General features: G+C 38.8%; 1 protein-coding gene across 9 annotated transcripts in view; it reads right to left on the reverse strand.

The window, feature by feature from the left end:
- SLC10A7 (solute carrier family 10 member 7) overlaps nucleotides 1-26,804 on the reverse strand; it is a 139,659-nt gene that overhangs the window by 105,782 nt on the left and 7,073 nt on the right. For all 9 annotated transcript variants that reach the window (XM_086889384.1, XM_023926432.2, XM_086889378.1 and 6 more), the window contains exons 3-4: nucleotides 26,047-26,183; nucleotides 21,801-21,876 (exon numbers count right to left, since the gene is read on the reverse strand). In XM_086889384.1, coding sequence (XP_086745510.1) covers nucleotides 21,801-21,876; nucleotides 26,047-26,183 — 213 coding nt within the window. The remainder of the gene's footprint in view (nucleotides 1-21,800; nucleotides 21,877-26,046; nucleotides 26,184-26,804) is intronic.

Consider the following 26,804-nt stretch of genomic DNA (forward strand, 5'->3'; position numbering starts at 1 on the left):
CTAGGGATAGGAACAGGACCTACTGCTGCTTCCAGCAGGATTCAGACCTTGGAACAAGAATTCAAATACACAGCACTGCTCTCCAGATGCAGCTTTCAGCCCTACCTATCCTCTGGCTTCCTCCCTGAAAGAAAGAGCAGGAAAACCCAAAGAAGCAGGCACATGACTCTATTATTTCTGTGCTGTGCCATCCAAGGAAATCGATTTAGGGTGGGCTCGCTTGTTCTTGCTGGGGTTTGGAAGGCTGGAGGATTTTCAGCAGTGAAGTTATTTCACAATCTTTGGTACAAGGCCTGCCACCCCACAGGACACAGCTACTGATCAAGGAGCAGGACCCATAACAAGAATCCAGCGTACAAACACACATTCTAGATATTTCCAAGAATCACTATAATGCTGATTTCAGACGCAAGGCCCATGAAACTGTCCGATTTAAAGAAGGCTTAGATTTGGACTACTCTTCCCAACTAACATTTCTTAACACCTGAAAAATATTCCCATATTTCAAATACTTTCAGTAGCAAACTACAACTCAGAGTATTAATTTGCATGTACCCTCTATTAAGGCCTTAAAAAAAGAATATATAGTTATTATGCAGTGCAACTCTGTAAAACCCCTTTATTTACAGTATATATGCTGCTTGTACAAAGTACTTAACAAAAAGAAAAATAAACACACTTGCCAATAAAACCAGTGTTTTCCTTATATTATACAAGACAACCTCAGAGACTACTAGGAGAAAAGCTTTTGGTTCTAATATAACTTTTATTCTCATTAAAACATGCATATTCTCTAATTACCCTTAACAATGGAAGGCACAACAGAAATGTAATGCAGTCTTGCTAAAATAACGTTTTGCAGACTGTGCAAAGCCCAATTTACTTGATCACTTGTGAAGCAAAATTTCCCTAACCTCATTAATTTTCATTAATCTAGCCCTCTCAAAGAAGGATATATTCAGCAGCAAATGTGCATTTTATTTGAAATGTTCGGTTGTTATATTTTCAGTACAAAGATGTGCTAGGCGTAGTAAGCCACGTCACAATAGCCTGTCAGAGAATGACCACAGAAAACAACATTAGCTATATAATTTAAATATTTCAGAAAGCAATCCTTAGGCAAGCTCAGCCTACTACTATTCCTCGAATACATAACACTAACAAAAAGTATATCTTATGAAAATAATGTGACACTTTAAAAACATTTGCTTACAAGCAATTAATTTTCCCAACGCAGACATTCTTTTCTGCCGTCACAGCCATAACTTGTTAGCAGCATGCCCCTCTGAGCTAGGAAAGGGACACAGTTAAAACAGCCCTTTGCCTTGAATTTATGCTGGGTCACAGGGTCACCAATAAAACACCAGGATAACCCAGGGGTTTGCTAAGCACTTTATATAGTCAGGAGACTTCTTATACAGCCACAAGCTCATATATTACTATGACTTGATTTAGAATTTTAGGATCTGCAATTTAGAGAGGAAGGGCTTTGTCAAGCAGCTTCTGATCCTTCCATCACCTCTTCTGCCACACAAGACAATTCCCATCATTGTTGGCATAAAACTGAACAGCACTTGGAAAATTCACTACATCATTTCTCCTTCAACACCTCTAAACACAGACGACTGCTCATCCAAAAACCAGGAAAAGGAGTTGACATTTTTAATTACAAGAGATCATAAGAACACCCATAGCTTTCTAGAGTTTGTTCTGATTAATTTCCTTTCTTCCCCACAATAGCTCCACAAACTAAACTAATAGCAAGTTGCACTTGACATGCTGGAAAACCGGATATTCTACAGCAAGAATTCTCTGCCAAGAATTTGAGTATAATCAAGTCACCGAGCAGCTTTTGCTTGTGATTACTCACGTGTTCATGCCATGTGCAGACACTTTTCAAAAAGTTGCCATGTTAGTTATATCCCTCATTTTTCCTATGAATTTCAGTGTTGTGAACGTAACATGAGACTGGAAATAAATTTGTGAATGGAATAAAAGATTTTCCTATTTATCTCATGACATGATTTTTATTTAGATTATGTCGCTGCCTCAATTACGTCAATATGAGGTTTTTAAATTTGATTTTACACAGCTCAAGGTCATAATGGCTCAGGTAAGTAAAAAGGGAAGCTACAGCTTAAGTTTCTCATATAGCTTGTGTTGTCAAGAGCTGTTTAAAACAGTTAACAGCCCCAAAACCACTAAAAATAACAATTGCAGCATGAAGCCAAATATATACAGATACATTTCATTTGATGAAGTAACTATAAAACACCTCCATATTCCTCTGAAGTAACAAACTACTAGGTCCATGTAGATGTTGTGTTTTAATTTTCTGCATACTTTGCCCTTCAATTCAACCCTAATTTTCTTTTCTTTTATAACTCACTCTCGCTGACTGCTTCTAGAACCCTTCCTCTTTCACAGTTCCTATGGATTTATTCTTAAATACCAGACAGGAGCACATTAGTGACAGAGCTGTTTTCATCCCTACATAGCTGTGCCAGCAGAGCATCCCTATCACCCCTAGATACCCAACAGACCTAGCCAGAGAACACTGTTCCCACAGATTTCTAGAGGGCTGTGTCTTTATTTCCTATGCTTATTCCTTCACAAAAGTTATTGCAAATTCATAGACTCTCTGGTAATAGAAGCACCCAGAATGAAGCAGTATTCATTAATATGCAATGTAACACCTTAATGTACTCAAATTTATTCAGCTTGTTGTGGTGGGTTGACCTTGGCTGGATGCCAGGGTCCTACCAAAGCCACTTTATCACTCCCCTCTTCAGCAGGACAGGGGAGAGAAAAATGTAACACAATATTAGTGGATTAATATCAGGACAGGGGGAGATCAGGCACCCATTTACTGTCACAGGCAAAACAGACCTGACTTTGGTAAGAAATATGTGGGGTTTTTTCTCTCAAATCACAGCAGGATAACAAGAAATAAAATCAAATCTTAAAAACACCTTCCCCTCACCCCTCCTTTCTTTCCAGGCTTAACTTCACTCCCAAATCCTATACCTCCTCTCCACCAGCGGTGCAGGGTGATGAGAAACGGGGCTTATAGTCAGTTCATCACATACTGCCTTTGCCTCCTCACACTCTTCCCCTGCACTGGCATGGGTTATCCAACATGAATCCTTCTCACAGGCTGCAGTTCTTCACATGGGTGCAGTCCTCCAGCAACAGGCTGCTCCAGGATGGGTCCCTCACAGGGCCACAAGTCCTGCCAGCAAACCTGCTCCAGTGTGAGCTCCTCTCTCCGTGATCTGAAAGTCTTGCCAGGACCCTGCTCCAGTGCAGGCTTGCCCCAGAGTCACCTCCTCCTTCAGGCACCCACTGCTCTAGTGTGGGTTTCTCCATGGGCTGCAGGGGGATCTCTGCTCCACCATGGTCCTGCACAGGCTGCAGCTGCTTCCCCATGGGCTGCACCAGGGGCTGCAGGGGAACCTCAGCTCTGGCACCTGGAGCACCTCTGCCCCACTCCTGCACTGGCCTGGGTGTCTGCAGGGCTGCTCCTCTCATGTGTTCTCACTCCTCTCTTCTCTGGCTGCTGTTCTCCAGAGACTTCTGCCCCTTCTTAGCTACATTATCCCAGAGGCACAACCAGCACCTGCTGATGGACCTTGGCCAGTGGCTGGTGCATCTTGGAGCCAGCTGGCACTGGTTCCATCGGATGTAGGAGACGCTTCCAGCAGCTTCTCAAAGACTACATCCTGGCTTTGGCACACAAATCCAGTACACTTGTATAAGGTATTTACACCTGTTTCTGAGTCCACTCAAGAACCTGCATTGCTCTAAAGCCAGTTTTCTGTAAATCCAAATAAAGAACTGCTTTATGTCCTTATGACATTTCGTGGTACAGAAATGTGTCACATGAACAAGAAAGCGGGGGACAATCTACTTGCAGAAGATATCAGTAATTTCACTAGTTCCACACTCCAACTACTTGTTTAATAACAACTAGCATCTCATAACTTCATCTCTCAACAAAAAAAGTTGCTAGCATGTCAGGGAGAAGTAGTTCCGCAGTGCTTTTCTCTGCTCTTACGCTGCATTGGAATCTCCCACATCACCTCAGATCCAAACACCTTTTTACTTAAACTGGTGAGGTAAAATTTATGAATTTTACCAGCCTGAAAACACAGGGAGAGGCTGTGCCATAAACTCATCTAGTATTTGCTGGCTGTGTCACATTCTTGCTTGTCAGCAGTAGTGGAAGAGCAAGAGCTCTAGTCAGATAACAAAAGAGAATGAAGTGAAAGGAATTCTGTTTCAGATACATTGCAAATCCATCCAGTAGGGTTCTCCCCAAACCTCAGCTAAGGATTCCACAGCTCCCTGGGAAACACCCTGCTGCCTGTGTGAGCTAGCTCAAAGGGAGCTCATAGTGACTGGCCTTTGCAGACACGACTTCATGGACGCCTGGATTTTGCCTCTTCCAGTTCTGACTGTAACCTTCAGCAGGTCAGTGCAGACAAACTGAACTGCTGCAACACCTCCCAAAGGAACAACGGAGGAGCAAAAGTAAGGAAAAAGCAACCCACAAGGGTTGTGCAAAACAGAATTTAAATGTTATGAAGACCTCATTTCTTTATGTTAGGACAGTCGGGCAGAATCTTTTGAGTAGCAGGCAGTTGCCAAGCAGTCATAGTGCTTATGCCTGGATTATGGCACATGAATGGCAACAAATGATCCAAAATCAAGGGTGCCACCATCCTTATGAAAAGAGCTACTGCCTGCAAACCACTCCTGTGCAGCTCCCCCTTCCCTTGCACCTCTGAGAAGCACAGTACCTGTCTCTATCCCATCCATATATTGAAATTTTCAGATAATGATCAACTATACCTGCTGGTAGCCATAGGTTAAATAACCCTGGCTCACCAGAAAGCTTTTCCCCCACATTTCTTTATATGGTGACTGGTTTTAAACAAAGCTTTGGGTGTGCAGCTGAACAGGAATGGGGACAATGGAGCAGCAGCCATGGCTGTGTTGGAAGATGCAGACAGCACCTTGTCGCACCACCTGTGCCAGAAGTGGAAGCATAAAAGAAAACACAATAGACTTTCAGGCAGGTCAGCTTTTGGGGTTTCCTGCTCAAATAAAATGGTTTGAAGTGAGACTGTCAAGACTGAAACAGACAAATCAATTCAACCCTTTAAAGTACTCCAGGGATCTTCTCTTCACTTACTGCTCTCTCAAAAATGCCTGTTAGAATTGTTAAATGCCTGCAATATAGACATGAAACCACACACAAACTTAGTGTGGCCAGAAGCTCGCACTCAAACGTGCACATACAGTACTTGTGTGCACATACAGCACACATAATATTGTATAATGTTAATAGTAGTGAAATTGTAGTGATCAGAACAAACAACAGGTATCTCTGACAACTATACGTTATTATTCACAAGTCAGGGAAAATTGTTCAGTTTTCAATTCTACAGCAACAGAGAATGTTATTACTTAGTAAAATAGATATTCAACTCACAACCTTCCTATTTTCACCTGAGGATAAAAAAAGAGAAGCACAGAAGGCCATAATCAGGTTTTCCTCTCTCTTTTTTCTCTCTCTCTAGGAGTCACTCATTCCTAAAGCACTACAAGAATTCAGTCAGCACTTACAGTCCCAGTTTGTTATTTCAGAATCTATAATACAAACAAGCATTGATCACTAAAAATATTAATTAGCATTTAATTAGAAATACCAATAAGGGGGAAAGCAATGATATGCAGACATCCTATCTCTGGAATAACATACTAATTCATTTTTGATTATTAAGAAACGAACTCAAATCACCACCCTCACAAGTGAACCATCATTATTGACACAGTTCTGGATAGGAATGACACCAGCCCAAAGGATGGCACAGGAGGCAAAGAGAAATCATGCTCACTTCTGATATTTACAAACTACCATGATAAAAAAAACATCTGAATAAGTTACATGAATTTGCTATTATGAGAGTGTTTAATTTACTTTTTTTTTTTTTTTAAACTAACGTAATGGTATCAAAAAGAACAAATAGTTCTTACAGACAGGACTGTACTGGCAAGAAAATTTAACCAACAAAAGGGTTAATTAGGGATACAAATTTTCTCAGACTGTTAATAATGGGAATGACACATAGTATGTGCCCATAAGTAATTCTCAGGTATCTTTGATCTTCAGCCCCCAGCGATTACTGTTGCCTACCATACCCTGGCCTCTGGGACTCTCTCAGAACCAGACATCTGGCTACTTTGTTGTTTTAGACTAATCCCATCCCAGGAGAGCTCAAGAAATGACACCAGGCAAGGAGGGTCCTGGCAAAGGAAAAAACATTAGGGTATCAGCAGATTTTTTGAGTGGACTAGAGCATCAAAATTGTCTGCAAATTTCTATAGGGATCCCGTGGCTTCTCTGCTCTCCAGCACTGCTTTCACACAGAACACCAGAATGCACATGATCCTGTTTTTTAGCAACTGTTAATCTCTTTGGAGAACCTAATGAATGATAATCCGAGCAAGAACATGTGACAAAGGCAAACAGAAATAATAATAAAAAATCCTGTAAGAAATAGGTGGATTTAATGAAGATTTTATTGAAAGACCAACACATGCTGCATGATCAAACAATGCTTTTCAAAGCCTATTAAAAAATACTCCAGCACATCAAAATACTCTCTTTTTGAGTCATTCACAGGTTTTAGCTGCCAGCAGTGTTATCCCCAAAGAACAACCCTCTGACAACTGCAGCAGATCCATCTGAGTGCCCAACTGGCTGCTCTGGGCTTAAACACTGAGCAGTTCATGATGCACAGAGCTCACAGGGGTCAAATGGGCAGCAAACATGGACAAAGGAAGACTTAAATCCAAGGCCAGGCTCTCTCAGCATCAGAGGCTACCTGGGTCTTGCCACAACCTCTAGCCCAGACTCCATCTGGCCCAAATCGCTGTAGGTCACATCAGATGTGCCGCTGGCGGCTGGACAAGAGCCGCTGCAGGGATCCCTGCAGAGGGCTCCTTTCCTATTCCTACTGCAGAGCTCCTACACCCCAGATGTTCCCAGTGCTCACTTACTGCCTGCACTCAAGGAACCAGAGCACTTAGACATGGAATAAACAGAAACCTCATGTATTTTTCTGAGAGCAATTAAAGATGTCCATAACTACGAACATTATCTGAGCCACGTACTTCCAATAACCATCGCTTTGAAAATCCAGGGATGGCACATAACAGCAAGAATTCACTTCTGTGTGGGTGTCCTTTTATTTCAAATCAGCCACCACGCCTTTTTTTCCCTTTCTATTGGAAAGGGAAAACTAAAAGAATGGACATGAAATAAAGTTAGATTCTAATGCTTTTCTAAAGACAGGCCCATACGATTTAATTTTGCCTCATTTCCAGGGTATTTTTAAAGTGCTCAGAACAAAGCTATGGAAAATCCTCTGAATAGTCTGTCATATCACACCAGCTCCCAAAGTAAACCTTCAGCAAGTGCTACAGACAGAAGCAGTTTGAAAATCATGTGCTTTACTGGAGATCCTGCTGTTCGAGAGCATCCTACTCTATTTCCACATTTCTCACACCACAGCTATCCTGCTTCCTTCCAGCCACAACATTCCCTTTCCAGCGGGACAAACAATACTAAAAAGTTACCCCAAAGTATTTAAGCAGTTTCCTAATGCACTGTAACAGTTGGACCAATAAGAAAAGAACCTGTGCATCACTGGCGTTAGCTGTGCCATATCAACAGTAAATTAACTCCTGAAAAATTCAGCATATTTCTGAGATATTCAGGAAGATGCTAAGCTATTTCTTTCTGAAGATGATCCAAGCAAATTCTCCTCTGCTTGTATGGTATTTTGGTAGACTGAATGTGGATTGGTGCAAATAATTAAATTTTAAAATACTGGCAGCATCAGGACAAGATAAACTAGTTTTTATGCTCTCTCTATGTAACACGTGCTGAACAAATGTTTCTCTTAAAAGCTTTGCTATGATATCAGCCTGTTAGAGTTTAATTGGTGACTTCTGTGACTGCTGTATCTTGCAAGAAGCTATGATGCTTCACACAACAAGAACCAAGTCATAAAATATTCCACACCACCATAGTAAAAACCTGTATTGTACTTATCAATACATCGTCTACTGCAGAGGATTCCAGACTGCAGTGTAACAAGAAAAGTGCTCTAAGGCAGAACAGGTCAAACTAATGTGTTTTTAAAAAAGCACGTGACTTTATTGGTGAGCTGGCATCAATACAAGTAACAAAAAATGAAGTGCAAACTAGGCAGAATTTTAATTTTGGTATTTTATGCACTGTAGACGCCTAATACCTTCTGTGTTCACCAGCCATAGAATTCAAATGTGCATCCCACACAGCTGCCTTTCCCTCTACTCCTTTTAAATCAGCGATAAACAAAACTCCACAAAACAATGCATTACCTACTTCACAAAAACACACAGAAAAAGGCAGTCAAAAAGCAAAGAAATCGCACACAAATTCTACATATCAAATACAGTAAAATTCAATATATATACATGTTCTAACTAACATTTCTCCCGGTGCCTAAAGGCACATTTTTGTAAGGTTGTGTTAAATATTGCATTTACAGCCTAGACATAGGTACTACAGCCTTACTTCCAAGGCCATATGCCATCACCAGGACTCCATCAGCAAATGCTCCAGAACATTAGTACTCCTCTATTTACCCTAAGTATTGATTTATGTTCTGTGGGTATCCAAACATCAGTAGCTAATGCTGCCTGGCACTATCCATTATGAAATTACAGCTCTTCAGTGAGGTTTTCTAATAGTGAATAAAGCTCCCCACAGCCCTTCTTCTCCAACAGCTCCAAAAGCTTCAGCTGCAAGCAGAAAGCACTGTAGCATGACAGGAATGACAACATGCCCATACAAAAGCAAATCAAATATGAAAACAAAACAGAGAAAAAAGGTCTTCAAACAAAATCCATGTTAACACTTCTCCTAATTTGGAAATGGAATGGAACAGTTCCCATTTTTCTGTCATTACAGTGGAACAGAAAGACAAAAAGCCATTCTGGACATTAATAACACCGCCATGAACAAGAACTCCTCCAAGAACCTAGTTAGTCTACACCAAAAAAGGTTTAATGTGTACCATTTTAAATGGCATATAGTTCAAACATTGATCTCACTGCAGAACCATTAATTCCCCTCCAGGTACTAAATCCTAACTAGGATTCAACCTACACATTTGCAAGGCTGTCTCTATAGCCTATGTCTATACATATTCTTTCCTCTTTCCCAATCCAGGGCATTTAACACTATAGCTCTATAGTTCACTGCTGACTGTGTGTATACCATGCACTTCTTCATGGTTTAGGTATTTTATTTCTGTGGTTTATTTCTGTCTGTATGAACAAACCCAGGAGAAAACATCCATAAGCCACTTTGATTAAATTCTCCTGGGTTTTGGAGGCTGCCTTTGCCTTCAATGAAAGCTGGAGGAAATAGGCTTCTGAATATAGATGGAAGAACTACACATTTCCTCCACCGAGCAGGGCTCTGCTTATCTTGTAATTACGCAGTTTGTCAGCTAATAAAATGACTTTACAGTCCTCTAATACTTGCATAAGGAGATAGTAGGGGGAAAGCTTAGTAATGTTTCCTGAGGAACACACTTACTAGAGTTAAGTACAGTTACTATAACTTCAAGAAAATTACAAACTTAGCCCATAAACAGAACTCCAACTTTAGAAGCATTTTTAGCATGAACAATACTGACACTTGTTTTTACTTCTCTATTTTAATATTACAGGTAGTTTCAAAGTTATTTGAAATAAAGACCATATTTTCAAAAAGACAGTATTTAACATGAGAATACAGTGGACAAAAATGCAGGGATATACTTATTTATGCATCTACTTGGCATTCATGTCAGTTGCATGCCTTTGCATTAGGACATCACACCAATTACTGCCTCTGGAATCTCCCTACTAGAAATCAAATACATCCAATTTTCTTTCTGACTCTCACCTACGCTGATCCAGCCAACTGCTTTGATTTCAACAGAATAATATTGGATTTACACTACGATAAAGGAGAAGAATCATGCCCAAGTTTCCAGGTACCTTCACTAGCAGCACAGGTGTTCTTTTGCTGGCAGCAGCTGGCGTGTGCTAATTAGAAGGAAAACCCAATTCAACTATTTCTAGTTTTGTAAAAAACATCTAAGAAATGAGATGGCTCAGAGTAAAGTCTCAGCATATTACAATATTTCCTTAGGAGGAAATAACCTGATAAAATGAAATTTTCTATTGCCTTGCATCAAACAGTTTGGAAGGAAATTGAAGCCTGACAGACAGGAAATCTTTTTAAAATCTGCTTGTACGGCAGATCTGCATTAGGCTGCAAAAAAATTATTAGAGTATTAAAAGACACTCTTGCCTCCCACTACTCACAAACCAAACAAAAACACCCACAAGCTGATAAAGAAACCATGAACACAGCCTGCTGCAAGTGTTGCTAAATGAGCCATCCACCTCACAAGATACTGTATGATAAGTTAGCATGACAAGTCATTTGTCTGAGTGTAAAATCCTCTTGCAAGTTAGAAGCACTGACTGATATTAAAACCACAGTCAGGAAATAGAAGACTACTACAGATTTACACTGTGGTTTTATACTAGTAGGGAAGATGACAAACAGCATGCTGCAACTGGCTGATGATTTGGAAGAGGAGATAAATTAAAACCAGTCTGATCACTTAGAGATATGACAGAATGCTCACACAATGTGCACAAGGACTTATATTATGCAAAAATACCAGAGAGGGGAAGAGCTGAGAGGATGGCAAGCATAACTGTGCTGCTAAGACAGTGGGGAAGATTTTACACATTCTAAATAAAAACATGCATATCTGAAACCTGATCACTGAGAAAGCACAGCTGTCAGACCCACAGAGAACCTCAGTTATAAAGTATCCTTATGTTCTAGGAGTTCATATTTCCATAAAACAAAGTTACACAAAACTACTGCACAGGCTAGTGTTTTACATTTGTACACATGTATACATTGCTACCTATAAAACTGAGCTAATTTAATGGAACAGTCTAAATTTCAAGAAAATTTAATTAAAAGGCTAAGGAATCAACTAAAACAAAGGAATCAAGGTTGCAAGCTAGGTATTTTGCTGTTATTTGCAGAAGATGAGATAAAACCCTGAGTTTTATCTACTGGGAGTTTCAGGAAGGTTTGGAAACCCAAATGTAGCAACAGAGACATTTGTTATTCAAGGGGTCATGACAGCAGACCCCTTATGAAGCAGAGATGCCCCAGAGTGTCTTGTTTGCAGAAAGGCTTTGAGGACAGCACTGCACAATACTGTACATTTTTCTGTGCATTTCATAGCTACAAATACCATTTCTTGTTCTGAGCTCCTCAGATCATAAATTACAGAGAACCAAGCCATGCAGAAGTCATCTGCACACGTGCTGCAAACAGCAGAGACATCCCAGTATCAATAGGTCACAGACATTTGTGACTAGGCTTAGAAACAGGAATGCCTCACAACTGCGCAGAAGAAGTGTCATTTCTGGTTGAGAAGAAAAGGTTTAAGAGAGGCCATTGACTAAATTATTAAAATATACACCTTAGAGGACATAACCTACAAAGAAAGTCTCACTGAACACTGATATTCTGGGCCATTTGGATAATGAACCAACTGTTTTTGAGGTAACACACACGACATTAGCAGTACCAAGAAAAATGTTATAGGATCTATTTTCTAAATTACAGGACCAAGTAATTTTAAAACAGAAGCATAAAACACATGTATAGATTAGAACTCAGATTTTATGTGTAATTTAAATGCTGCCATTTCTTGAATTACAGGTAACCTATCAAGCCAGTTTATGCTTCCTCTTCTTATATGACTTCTAAGTAATCTTGTAAACATTGAAAATATGAAAGGTTTCCCAAAAAAAACAATTCTGAAACAAAACACTTTGCTCAAGCAGAATACAACTTGATAGCCACTCTTAGAACTGACTTGCTGTAGTTCCATTACAAAATCTTACTACTGTAGAATTAGCTGATATTTTCAAAGAAATTAAAATAACTCTTGCCAACAGTATGTATGTGCTTGTCATTTGCAGTTGTAACTTGAGGAACAAATACCTTTTCTTAAGGAGAAGGAATTAAGAAAACAAAAGTGAAAAATATTTAATTTTAACCCAAAAGTGCTATGGCATTAAAAGAGGACTAAGCCAATTATTCTGAATAAAACTGCAATAGCTGAAACTTTCCTGTAAATGGAATCGCGTTCATGACAGCAAAAGGACAAACAGATTCATTTTTGGTGATGGTTGTTTAATGCTCGTGTTTAAACACAGCACAGCACTGGCAGATTTCAACACTTCTGCAAGCCAACAGGCTGAGCACTATAAACTCTGTAAGCAGGCAAGTGCTGCTTCAGGCAGGGATATTTGCAAAACCAGTCCCAAGGTGCAGCCACAGAGTTTAGACTCTACTCTTGGGCAGGTTTCTATTGCTCATTGGTACCACTGGAATGTATGCACACACACAAAGTTAAGCAAAATAGAGCACTTGAATAACAAAAACAAAATAGAGTGCTGAATAAACAGAAAAACAAATATCCATTTCCACTGACAGAGTAGAAATCTGGGTCTCTAAGAACCTTAGTCCTAGTTATGCTTTTCTGCCCTGTTTCCCTTCATTTGCTCTTTCTGATTTATGTGAACTATCAGCAAATAAGGTCAGAGATCACATCATGGCATGCACATGTGCTTTGATGGATTCATTAAGATCACTCAGGTTTACTAAAAATTATCTTCCTACAGAAGGATTATTATTATTATTATAGTCTGTGTGCAATGGCAGAGACTGACACACCTGAAAATCTAAGACATTTTTTTAAAAGCCTTTACAATATAATTTAAATTTTAAAATTTCCACCTTTGCAAAGGCTGAAATAAAGCCATAACAGTAGCAATGATTACAACCATTCTGATCTTCAGTATCTGATCTTCAGTAATCTTCCAGATTACAGGCTGTAAACTCAATAATGTGAAAACCTCAGTGAATGTTTCACGCCCCGGTATTATGTCTCAGAAATAACTTTTCAGACTCCATTATGTCTGCCATGAACTTGATCTTTCACCTCTAGTGAAAATCCTCTTACAACTATAATTCTAAAGTTAATGATGAGAGATTTCATTTGCTTTCCAAGCACAGATAAAACCTTTTTGAAATACACTCTCACTGCCATGACCTTGGTCTATGACTTAAGAGTTCACCACATGTAATAATTTACTTTGTCCCATAGGGCTCATTGAGATCTCCTTTTAAAAGGTTTTGGATATGCAGTTGGAGCTGGAGCACTCACACAGCATGCCTCAACTATACATCCCCATATAAATTACAGGTATTTTGCAACCATATCATTAAAGAAAATGAATTTAGATCATTAAAATATATAACAAAAAAATAAGCCTAACTAAACAAAATCATACAAACACCAGAAGTTCAACATTTTGGGGAATCCTGTTCCAATAATCCAGAATAACTGATAGAACAGGGACTTGCAAAATTTCACTAAAGTAACGCAAATAAATTGGCAAACTAATTCAGGAAATACACTGTTGCTCTCAATTTATCAGTTCAAACACAGTTCAGTTCAAACCCAGTAATACTCTAGCTCATCTGGCACATAATTACCAGAATTACTGCATTAGATTACCTGGTTAGTGTATGGCTGCTGACTTCTTTGCTGATAAGCAAAGCTACTCTGTTTGCTTAGGCACGTCTTACTAAACACATCTTTAGTATTAAAAACAAATAGATGAAGTCAGACCTACTGTATCCACCTCAATTAAAGTTAAGTTTTTTTCCCCCTGAATCTTGAATTTCTCCCAGTGCCAACTCCCTAGGGATGCATCTGAGGGCCTGGGGCAGGGCAGGATGCAGAGGCAGACAGCACGGACCTGGGGAGGTCAGGCTGAGGCTGGGGAGGGGACCCCAAGTGCCAGAGGAGCAAAGAGCCTCTAAATGCAGCTTGTATAGGGAGTATATACCATGAGGTACTGGATGGGTTGGCCAAGATTATATTTAACAGCAAAACTTCTTCTCCCCCATCACACAGATGAATTATCAGGGGGCTGCTGTGCTTCCAGAGCACTCCTTCACCCATCTCCTGTGCCTCAAAACTTCCATCTTCTCATAGGCTTCCTATGTGAGTACAACAGTTCAAGCTTCTGCACCAGCTATTCCAAGTGTTGCTGTTTCCCCTGCCTCTGCTAATTTAGAAGTGGCAGCAAAGTGCTGGATTCCAAACAGAAAAGGACATATCCACAAGGCAACATGTGCAAAACTCCTGGCTGAGCAGGAAAGCACCCGAGCATGGGGTCTGCATGTCTGGAAAAGGGCTCCCAGGAAACACATGGCTTTGCTTCAACATGTCCAGAAACAGTTTATCAGCAGCTTGCTCTTTTCAGACTTCATCATAGGGCATATATTTTCCAGAAATTGGAGCCTCTAAAATGCTTTGGAATCAGTAAAAATTTGCTGTTCTACTGCTCTCCACACTTTTTGCCACATGCTCTAACTAACAAATGAACAAAAAGCCCATTTAACAGAAAAGTACAAACGGAAAACACTTTAAAATATCCAAACTTCTCCTATGAAATAATTTTAAATAAATTTGAGCTTACTTAGCTGTATATAAAGTAACCTATGATTTCATCCTGTCCTCACACAAATCAGGTTCTCCTCATAAAATGTAAAACACATTTTCCTAACATGTATTGAATAAATTGACAAAAAATTTAGAAGACAAAAACATTCACAATGTTCTTTCATAATCACAATGATGAAAACAGAATAACAAAATAAATATAATTTCCTTGAAAAAGAATGAAATTTAAAGAGAATAATTATTTTAACTGAAAATCCTGCTTTGTGTTTCACAGCTTTGGTTTCAAAAAATCAGGACTTAATACTGCAAACACAAAAAGAAACCTAAAGAACAGAAATTACGGAAATGTTCAATTTGCTTTCTTTTCTATATATTCTTATTAGCCACTAATAAGAATAACTAAAACAGTGCTTCGATAGAAGAAAAAATTTTCCGAGTGAAATACACTGAAGCTTTGATTTTAACACATAAAGAGTGAAATCAAGAAAGAGGAAACAATGTAACATTATCTCTTTACAAGTCAGAGTTCAGAACCCGAACAGCAATGCTCTCCTTGACTAAATCCACGAAAGAAATTCCTAAATGGCATTTTTTGTTCTCAATAGATCTGTTTAATTTTGATGTATCTGCAGTGGGCTGTAAGGCAACAGGTGAGGGACAATGGAACCAGAACCCAGCATGTCCCTGGGTATCAGTGCCAGCAAACAACTGCATCCCTCTGCCAAAAGAAAGGTTTTCCTTAGAAAACCACCCTCATACAGTGAATGCAGGTGCTCAGTGGAATTTAGACTGCAAAAAAACACTCCACTGAAAAAAAAAAAATCACTCGTAACTTTTTGAATAATCTTTCCAATTTTCACTGCCCTCCAAAAAAGCTTTTCTCTCCAAAGGCCGAGTTAGGGAGAGCAGGTAACATTTTTCTTGCTAGCAAAATACTTGCTCTCTCTCAAACAGGCATAAAATTAAACAGCAAAGAGGACAGAGACTGAAGTTCAGAGCACTAGACCCCACCCTCTGCAAATACTTGAATATAACTATTTCTGAACTGTTCACAGTTAAAAATGCTTGCTTTGCATACACAATTATTCCTACAGCACTCACTGCTAAATAAAGGAAGCTCTTGCACAGTATAACTTCACACTGAATTAACCTGCAGACCAGGACAAATTCAAAACCACCTTTCTTTAAAAGGTCACTTTTGTCAAGCGTGAGAGCAAGACTCTCCTTCTGTCCTGGCTTCCTTATGCCACAAACAGCTTTCAGGGTCAGTGACTGTGCCACAGCAGACAAAAAACTGGCTTCCCAGCCAAGCACTGCAGAACAGCAGCAGCAAAGCCTCTAAAAACACCCTTACAAAGTCAGATCTAGGACAGTTGTGCAAACACAGCTGCAAAAACACAAGGCTGTGATGATTCCAGGTAGGTTCCAGCTACAGCCCAGTTTACTGCAATTTAAACAGGCTATTTTACAGTGGTTTAGATTATGGCAGAACTGCTACAAGGGAAGCCTGAACATGCACAAAGACTCCAAGTTCTGCTTTATACATCTTAACTGCACAACTCTAAGAGTCTTTCACTTTCCTACTCCCTTGCACTCCCAGGACTTTTTCCACTGGACACCTTATGAACCATATGAAGGACCCTCAGTTAGAAGGAATGGCAACCAGAGACAAAATTATCCCAAGTTTAACTCAACCACTGACATCCTGGGTTATTAAATCAGCTGCTTTTCAAAGGTGCTGGAGAATCTGAAAATTTGTACAAAGTAAAGAGCTTGGAGTTGAAGTGCTTGATTGGGGATTTCACACACCTCAGGTTAGCCTGGATCTGCTCCACTGAATTAAGGGCAGAGCTGTGTGCCTTTGAGCATCCCCTTCCCTCCAACAGTTTGACTAGTGGGTCTGTATTACAACTACTACTGATAAACAACAGATCAGTGAGAGACAGAAAAAACCCCAAAGAATCCCAGTTGCTTTGGAGTATAGAAGACTTGAGAAGATATGAGGAACTCTAGAGATAGCTAATGGAGCTGCATGACTGGGAAACATTACAGTGATGAAATTCATATTGCAAGTAATAATTTGGGCTCCTCCTATGCATTGATGGATATAAAATGCACTCACCACTCAGGGAAGGAAAAACCCCTAAGTATCAATAAATAGTTCAATAAAAACCATCTGCTCAAAGCACAGCAATGATAAAAGAAAGTAAACTCTTAGGATACATAAAAAATTAGACTGTAATATTAGAATAGAGTGGGTGAGTTTAATAGCACAACAGCTCCTATGTACATACAAAGCTTATGCTGACACGGTTCTTTATATTTGTACATGTGAAGTACAGACATATTGCCTAAATTTGTCCTCCAACACTCATACACTACTGAGTGAATTCAGCATAGAATCTAATAGCAGATTTATTTAATTTTCATTTAGAATTGTTGAATCTGTGTAGGCAGAAAAATTTACTACTTAGGAAAGGAAAAAAAGAATCACAGTATTTCTTTTCCTTTTACAGTATCACGTTTAAAAACAATAGAATTAAATTACCCTTTCATAAAGAAAACCTGGACACATTAATATTTTAAGTGTAATCTGGAAATCAAATTTTAGACAACACTACTGACATATTTAGAGAGGAAAAACTATATTACAGAAGACAACTAAACATCATGACACATTTAGTTTATTTGAAGATCTTAAACAATTTTGTTTCATAATGTTCATGTGTTACCTTCCAAGGGTAACCACTCATGGTACCCTGGTGCATCAGTCAGTGTATGAATCACAAACCATTAGAGCTTGTACTTCTTTTTATTCATTTTATTTTGTTTTCTAAAAGGTTAATGTACATGTATATACAGTTCAAAGAACTTCAGATATTTTTAGAGAAATCAATATCTTTCCTGTGACTTTAGAGTAGTGTTACTTTCTCTTTATTTCTACTAAAAAAAACCCCCAAAAACACAGAGGCGAACAATGGAATTTTCCAGTCTTCATTTCTTAGAAACTATTCATGTATTATGTTTTCCAAAATATAGTTTTTAACTATTGTATATAATTTGTTGGGCAAAGGTTGCTGTTCTTCCCTGATTCTTTCCCAGAAAGGCTAGCTGTGGACCTTTCAAATTTGTATTCAGTTTTATGTTCTACATCTGCTTCAAAAAACAAATCTAAAAATCAATAATAGAACTAATTTTTTTTACTTTTTACCTTATTTCATTAACACCTTTCTGGCTTTCTTCATTATAGCCTATTTTATATTTCAAAATCTTGTCTTGCATATGCAACACCTTGTTCTACTAAAGTGTATAGCTGAGTCATGTTAAAGTTGCAAAAAAAAATAATTAAGCAGCACATTAATTAAGAGGGTTTCTACAAGCTATATCTCAACTGAAAAATAACAAAAAACCCCTCAGTGGTGGTGTGCTGTATGAGATAGCAAAATAGCCAAAGTATTCTTCAACAAAATGAGCTGTCTGCGACAATTTATCTGTACAATTCCATCACAGCTCCTGCCTGTTATGTTACACTTCGCAAAAGTATGTCATTAAGCTGTCATAAAAGTCATCACAAATTGCTTTTTCTCCCAAACTGATAATAGACTTATAGATCTAATTTTCAATCTCTTTTCTTCTTTACTTTGATTCTTAAGGAGAGTATGACATTTGCTGTCTGAATACTTTGTAGTAATATCTGGCATCTCTACAGCACTTCTGTCTGAGTATCTCTGAGCTTTTAATAGGTTTGTTTTTACAGTGCCTTGAAATGACATATTTATTTGTCTCTATTGCAGACTTTTAAAGAAATTGTTTTAATAATTTCACTGAAAAACTACAAGACTTGCTGAAAAAAAAATTACACAACCAAGTCTTCAGTGCTGCCAAGCTACACCATTAAAATCCTGACCCTCCACAGTACAAGAGCAAAGAACAAACATGAGGCCTTTGGTTTTCATTCCAATTTTTTTAGCTTCATGGACAGTCCTCTACACAAAACATGAAACTGATTGACAAAAACAACTAAGTAATTGCAAAAATATCAACAAATTAAAAAATCAGATTTTGATTCTTATGGTGATCCCTCCTTATTTTTCACCAGTCAACATAGGAACCTTTTTTTTTTGGTTCATATAGGGCTTCATATGTACCAAACTAACATTCAGTGCTCGAAACTGGCTTTGCTAATGAACTAAGTGTATTTGTGCCAAAAGCTAGGAATAGGCTGGTTTAGAAAGTTGCTTGCAGGGTTAATGAAAGTAACATAGGAAGCGATCACAGAAGCAGTGATGGAAAAACATGGGGAAGGAGAAACAGAGAGAAGAAAGAAAATCTCCCTTTTATTATCTCACAACCAAGTTTCCCAATTAATATGCAGCAAAATCCACCACCCAAGCCACTAATGAGGTAGGTCACTTTCTAAGCATTTGACCAAATACTTAATTACCCTATCCCAGGCCAATAAAATATAGATCTTACATCAGATTTTTTCAGCACTAATCTTCAAACACTTCACAAATGTGCTATTATGCATCACAGCCAACCCCAGAGACACAATAATAACTCACTCTGTTTTACCCAAAAGGTTGATGACAGAGCTAAAAATAGAGACCAAGACCTGATATTTCTTTGAGAATAACCCAAGTCCAAACTGGCAATTAACAGCCACTTCTACTTAGACAAAGAAACCTAAACCCCTCTACACTGTCATAACACAGGCAACCACCACAGCTCTTAAGTGCTGTGTTTCAAGACATCCAAGGAGATCTTCAGAGCAGTTATTGAGGGTGTGCCTGTACGCTACAGCAGCAGGACACTTCTCAGACTAATTAGTTCACGTGGAGCTTCCTTGCTATATTCCTTCTGAGCAAGCTCATTTATCTTCATACTACATTATGCAGTGTAGATACATCCTCAGACAAATCAATTTCTCTAGGTAAGGGATACACACTTGTTGAGGCAAAAAGCAGCTTAAGAAGCATTATTATGAACAAATGCTCTCACAGTATAACCATTTGTATTTCCAGTTGACTCACAGCTTTAAATTATTCGTATATCAGAATGGATTCAAACTGAAATGGGAAAAAATGCAGTGTTCTGCTTCTATCAGAAAAAGAAATACATCACTAACAGCTCAGGTGAAGTTTGGAAAGCAGAGGTGCGAGACTGTTTTTCTCCCCTACCATGAGGGATGTGATTTGCTGATCTTCAGAAGAAAAATTAGTCTGAACAACAAAGAAACATCGAATCCCAAAAGTACGCTTGCATTGGAAACATGCTCAAGTTTGGCAATAACTTCACCACACGCTTTGTCTGCACTGAGCGTGGTTAAAGACTCTCTTAGAGCCTGACTGAGAACCCTCAATTCCCAAAACCCAGTTCTCAATTCACCCTCTCTGCTGTCAGCAACTATCTGTAAAACTCACTACAAAGTATGCATTTTTACATTTCTCCAACACCAGTTTGGCCCAGAAGAATCAGAGTTTAAAGCTTATCCTGTCAGTGATTTATACAATCACATAATAGAAAGCAGACATTTTTCAGCTGGTAGAAAATGCACACACCCTCACCACCCCACAAGGACACTACCATAAAAAAGTGCATTCTAGTGGTCAAGAAACTGAAGTACTTCTCTCCCTCCTGCACACTGTATTATATTGCTTTCAACAATCTTACTGTCTTTTTTTCAGGAGGATCTTTACCCTGTTCTAAGGTTAGCACAAACAGTGCTGAACAAGCACTCACTCAACACCTCATGTAATCCTCCCTGTTCACTATGTGGTATCTTGCTGTAATTTATATCATCTACATGTAGAATCATAACTGGAAAACCTCTCATTTCTCTATATTTGATTTCTCAATAGTTGATCACTATTAGGTACTTGAATTATTTCTTTATAGTATCTACTCCCCAGCACCTCCATCAGACAATTTTATGGTTCTTTTCTCAAGATAGCAAACTGGCAGACAGTGATGTGCATCAGGATTGCCCATAATTAGAGATGGTTGACTTGAAATACTTTGGGTCTCTCTTCAGAGGATAAAGCAATTAAACAGCACTTTGTCAGTACAAAGTACAACTTCAATCTCTTTCAGCGCTATCATGTGTTTTCAAAGCTGACATTAATCGGTCCCAAGAGCCTGAACTCAGAAAATGAGAAGTTCACAACTAATGGCCATATTTAAAACATGTGGTTGAAGTGAACCACCCAACCTCACACAGGAGTTCTATGGCTGAATTAAGATTTGCCATTAACCCTTCAGAATAGCATCCAGCAGCCCCAGGTGTAAATCCAATCTGCCAATGTTAATTCTCTCCTTTCTCCACCTACCAGATCTCCTCCACCTTCAGCAGGTAAGGGGAAGCAAAACTAAAGGAAACAAGTTAATTAATTAGCACAGCTGGATTAATTTCCTAAATGCCATTTACCTGGCCTTCCTGAAAACAGCAAGTGCTTTGTGGATAGAGCTTGAAAAAACACCAGAACATGTCATTTTAAAGCAGAAATTTATCATGACCAAACTGAGTTTACAACAATTTCTATTCCAGCATTTCCCATCTGTTGAGAACTTTGCATTGCATCATTGTCAGAGAACTCCACATTGCCTGAATTTTCACTTCATGCAGTCCCAAATAACAATATAAGATTTATCCATGTTTGTATTGCCGTGTCATTTGCTACATCTGCAGCTTCAAGCTTGAGAAATTCCTGCTACAGGACCTCTTAATACTGAGCACATCCAAAGAATCTCTGTAAGGGCACAGCTTCTCTGCAAATCTATTGGTCTATGAAATAACTACAACACAGCACAGGAACATTATAGGGCCAGGACTTAGAGTGCAGCAACCACCAGAAATCTCCCAACACTAATTTCTATCAGAAGCCTTTGTATCACCTCAGAAAAGAGAGTTTCTTTAAGTTTCACCAATGCCTGCACATAACATATCACTATTTTCCTTGTTTGACACCAAGACAACACCCGAGCCCTAATTCCAGAATACTTTACAAACCATGATAGCATCACACTTCTGTCTGTGCTTTGCCACTTGAGCTCATCATAAATAAATATTTGTTTGAATGCCTGTTTAAAAAAGCCAAAATGCAAACTCACCTCATTCCCACCAACAGCTTTGGTTAAAATTACAGCAGAAGACACAGGAGGTGGCATGCAGCCCACTGTCTGCAAGCTGAAAACAACAAAAAGAATGTTACATACTTTACAAGAGACAAACACTAAGCAACCTACAACCTCAAAATACCAAATATCCGAGTAGAAAGTCTTATCACCTGTGCAGTGCAATCAGTTTCCAATCAGTTACAGCCCTGCACTAGGAAGGGCACTCCTGGCTGGCAGCATTTCTATGCCATCTCTCACAGAGGTGAAGAGTCATGTCACCAGTACAAAGAACTAACACTTAACCTCTCTGTGACTCCACTTCTCCATCTGTAGTACTGTAGCTCTCATTCACAAGGTCTCTATACATCTATCACAGACTTCCAGATAAAATCACCTGACTGCCATCAAATCATCAACAGCTTTCTCTTACACTTCAGAAATCCAAGATACTCTATTATTATTGTCATTTTTTGGCACTGTTTGTGCAGCAAAGTTATTGATGTACACAGTAAATGCTGTTGCAAAGTAAGAAAAAAGTGGTGAGCTTTCCTTTGTTTTCAAAGACAGTCCACAAAACCACACCACAATAAATTACAATTAAATTTGGGGCTAAGTAAAATAGGGCTTCTGAAGAAAAACTGTGTTGACTTGGAAGGAATAGAAATGCATGGAATAAAACAGATTGCAAAATCCCCAAAAGTGTGGAATCTACATATGATTTCAAGTATTGGAGCTTGAGATTCTAATTCAGAACAATTACCAGCAGTGAACTATTTTGCATTCGTAACCGTGTCAGTGGAACCCCTGAGAAAGGCAGTGTCAAAAAGCTGCAGCAAACAGAAGTATTAAATCCAGGCACCAGGGTGCACATTACAGTGCAACTGATACTCTGCAAATATACAAAAAAAGCTTAAAGAGAAGAAACAGGTAAGTGACAATGACAGTCAGTATTCCCTTTGTCAGCTACAGACACTGTGAGAAAGGAAAGAGGCAACCAGTGTAAGCATTATTAAGCATACATCCAACCACAGGGTGCCAAGCACCACCTTGGAAGCACAGAGCACCTTCAGCTTACAGTGAAATAAGCTATGGCAGCAAAGAGTTATCAGCACATGGCAGAATAAGCTCATATGGAAAAGAAAAGAAATACAGGAAAAAGAAATGGTGCAGGAAAGTCTGGTAATATATAGGAAAATATACAGCAGACAAACACATGGCAATTCTGATGTCCATCCCCTACACTGTGATCCTGTTATCTCTCTTCTATGTGGCAGCCAGCTCCTCAAACTTCTCACCTGCTCTAATAAGGAGTGGATTAAGTTCAGAGTTATCCAGAGAGGCACAAAATGTGTACAAGGGCATTCATCTCAGCTGGCAGACATTTTCCACGCTACAAGGGAAAGATTTAATCATACAATCTCTGTTAATCCTCTCAAATTGAAAATAACACACTTGGCATTAAAAATAAAAATCCCTATCAAATAATGTTAATCTAAAAAAAGTGGAACACACAAATGGCCATACTTTTAATTGAGTGTATTGAAACATGCACCTGTGAACTTTTTTCAGTCTATATCAACTACACAATTCTATCAATATAATAACAGATTCCTCTAATGCTCAACAGACTACTAGAGATAACAACCAACCAACTAGTATATTCCACAGGGCATGCTATGACTACTAACACCAGGGGTCCAAACACTTGCTGTTCTGCTGATAACACTACAGACAACTGAGTAGTAGGGTCAGAAGTCACATGTTTTAGATGCAAAAGTGCCAAAGTCATACCTTATACCCAATCTTTGCATCTCATTCCTTACCATCTGTGCTGAAAATGCTATATGCTAAAACTGGAGAAGAGTTGAATCTGTGCATACATTAATAACCTGCTTCATGCTCCTTTTCAAACATATGTTGTCAATGCAAAACCTGGTCAGCTAATAAAAAAATTAACTTACAAGATGCTTAGTAGGGTGGCAGTTTCACCTCTATTTTATATATATTTTACATATCTTAAAATACTTGCCAAGCCACCTCCTGATATCATCCCAGACAGAGAGGGGGGAAAGAAAAAAATTCCACTCAGCTGTAGAAACACAGGTGAAAAGCAGGTAACACCTGAACCTCCCTCTCAAATAAAACAGACAGGATGGGAGAACCTGCCATGCATTCTGATGCAAGATGAAAAAGGTTGTGTGGGCTGTGCCCTTCAGGCATAACCTTGTGTAGTGAGGAGAACTGCAGTGCCCAGGGGAGCCACCCTGCCAAAGGGTGCTGCATGTCCTTGGGAGCACATGCCTGTTTTTCCAGGCCTTTTTGAGTGCTATCAAGCAGCCTCCACTAGATGCTGTGTTAAATGTGTGATAAGGAAGTAACTTTGCCAAAACCTGTCTTCTTCCCTTCCCGTTTTCCTTAGGTTTAGTGTTTCTAAGGGAATAAAAACTACAGCTGTGGGGCATTAGGATGAACTTTTGTTTACACACAGCTGCCACAGCACAGTCCCTCACATCAGCTCTTCACACACACACACAGGGACCTGCTTTGAAATGTGTTATTCTAGAATTAGGACAGAGCTCAGGGTCTTCTGCACATGCACTGTACAGCTCCCAGTGGCTGCTGCTCTGAGCGTGCTCTGAACAGCAGCATTTCTCAAGAAAACATTCTTAAAAGAAAACCCAACCAAACCACCTTAATTAAACTCTTCATTGTAATCATTCTTTCAATGAAACCTCAACAAACAGAGTTACTGCACTAAAAGATAAAACAGCCATATCAGAAGCAGACCTCAAGGAACAAGTGCTTGAAAGGCAGCTTGAAGCAAACAGAAGTACAGTAGCTCACTAGTAAGACACAGACACACTCTCGTGACAAATGAGTCTGGTTTAGGCTCCACATTAGAGAAATAAATGCACAAGTATTTATTTTCTTTACAAAAATACAGACATCCCTAGTTTTACAAACAGGTGCATATACATACAATTATATTTGTGCATGCAACAGATCACATCACTTAAATACTAAGAACTAAAATGGCATAAGACTCGTGGGAAAGAAGGAATGATAAGTGCTTCATGGAACCAAAAACCCCACAAAACTCTCTTTCACCTTGCACTTCAGAAACTGAAACTCCATGGATTAGGAAGGAATTTTGGCTGCTGTGGGAAATCACGTATCTGTCCTAGCTGACAAAAAAATTCACAATTATTTTACTTTAAGGAATACCCTTTACTACACATAGCTAAATGCAAATGAACATCATATATCAATCTTGTTATTTCCTTGCTTTACTGACACGGTTAAGCAAAAGAGTGTTAACTTTTAATTGATGTTGTCTCAATGTCACCTTTTCACTATCATTTGGACCAATTCACACTTGATGGAGCACCAGGAGAAGCTTCTTACAAACAAAATGAAATGCTCCTTTAGGTTTAGGCCTTGTAGAAACATAAACATGAGCAGCTTTTTCATTAAACTTTTAAGACAAGGAACTCCCCAAGCAATGTTTCACCAAGAACCAAGAAACAATGGGAATTCTTTCAGTAGTTTTCTGACATAATTGATTTTTTCATTCAAACACTGCAATATACCTGCATGGCACTAAGTATTGACCTCCCATTCCAAAAAAAAAACAAACACCCTTTTAACTTTTTTTTATTTTACATAGCATCTATCCCTAGTACACCATCAATGCAGCTTTGCACATTGGCAGTGTACACCCAAGATTTAAAACACACTGTTTTCATGGTAACTTAGTTTCTGCTCATCAAAAGTTCTTGTTCTACAAAATCTTTACTCTTTCTTTTCCCCAGAGTTTAGCTAGAAGCAGACACCAAAGCTATGCAAGAAATGCTCAATACAGACTACTTAAAAACAGAAAACCAGTATGTGGCATACACAGTATTTATTTACTGGTTTATATTTTTCCTCCAGCATTCCTTTTCTTTCCTCCCCACCTTCCCTGACACCTAACACATCACTTCAGCTGTGTTTTGTGAAAAAGAAAGCTAACTTGTTGCAACCTCCCTATACATAAGACTGTCCAGACTTTCTAAAAATGAGACCAGGTTCCTGAAGGGATAATCTTGTGTATGCACTTTATTTTCAACAGCAAAGTGCTGAAGCACAAAAAACAACCAGCAAAATCTGTTCACAACACAATGAAACACCAGTTGCAGGATAAGCAGCCCTTTAAGACGACAGCTACAAATGTATTTCACTCCATTATGCTTAAACATACCCTTTTAAAAGCCATTCATTTATAGGTGTGATTGATAACAGCTGAAGAAAGACCCATATTGCTGTTGGGAAGAACACAAGTGTAAAAATCTGGACAAAAAGGTGTAGTTTCACATGCATCAAAGCACTTGTCAGCTCCTGCAAAAGAAAAAGAAGAGAGGAAGTTGCAGTCATAAAGGCTGAAGCAAGATCTCGTTTGTGCTTTTAAAACAAGGATCAGCTTTATAATACAAAAGGAGTGCATGTCAAAAAGGCACCTTTAGGGATCATCTGATCGCCTCTTTAATAATGAAGCACATCCAGACAACATAAAAGCTGCCTGCTCCTGGGCATTTTTCCACAAGAATTGTCCACCACTTCAATAACAGTGTAGCTCTCAGAACAGCAGCTTTTCAGCAGGCAGCCTTAGCACTTTGTCATGGCTTCAAAACCTGTGTTAACTGCACTGATGGCTGTTTACTTTACTGACTTTTGATATCAAGAGGCATGAAAACTTGTAGTGAGCATGTGATTTCAGGTTCCTCTGTCTAAAGAGAGCCACAGACTGTGATTCACATTTATACTGCAAAATAAACAAAACTGTGTGTTTGTGGATGTTTGTATTACCAAGCATTCATTTGTGCTGTTGGTTTTTCTTAATGTTTGTTATTTTTTCCTTAAAAGCAAAGTAATCTGTAGCAGACTTTGATTATTTATTTTATCAACAGGTAGGAAATTTATAGGAAAAAAAAATAAATTGGCTGATGAAGAATAACAAAG

This window comes from Cyanistes caeruleus, chromosome 5, assembly GCF_971803275.1.
Source record: "Cyanistes caeruleus chromosome 5, bCyaCae1.hap1.1, whole genome shotgun sequence".
Classification (NCBI taxonomy): Eukaryota; Metazoa; Chordata; class Aves; order Passeriformes; family Paridae; genus Cyanistes; species Cyanistes caeruleus.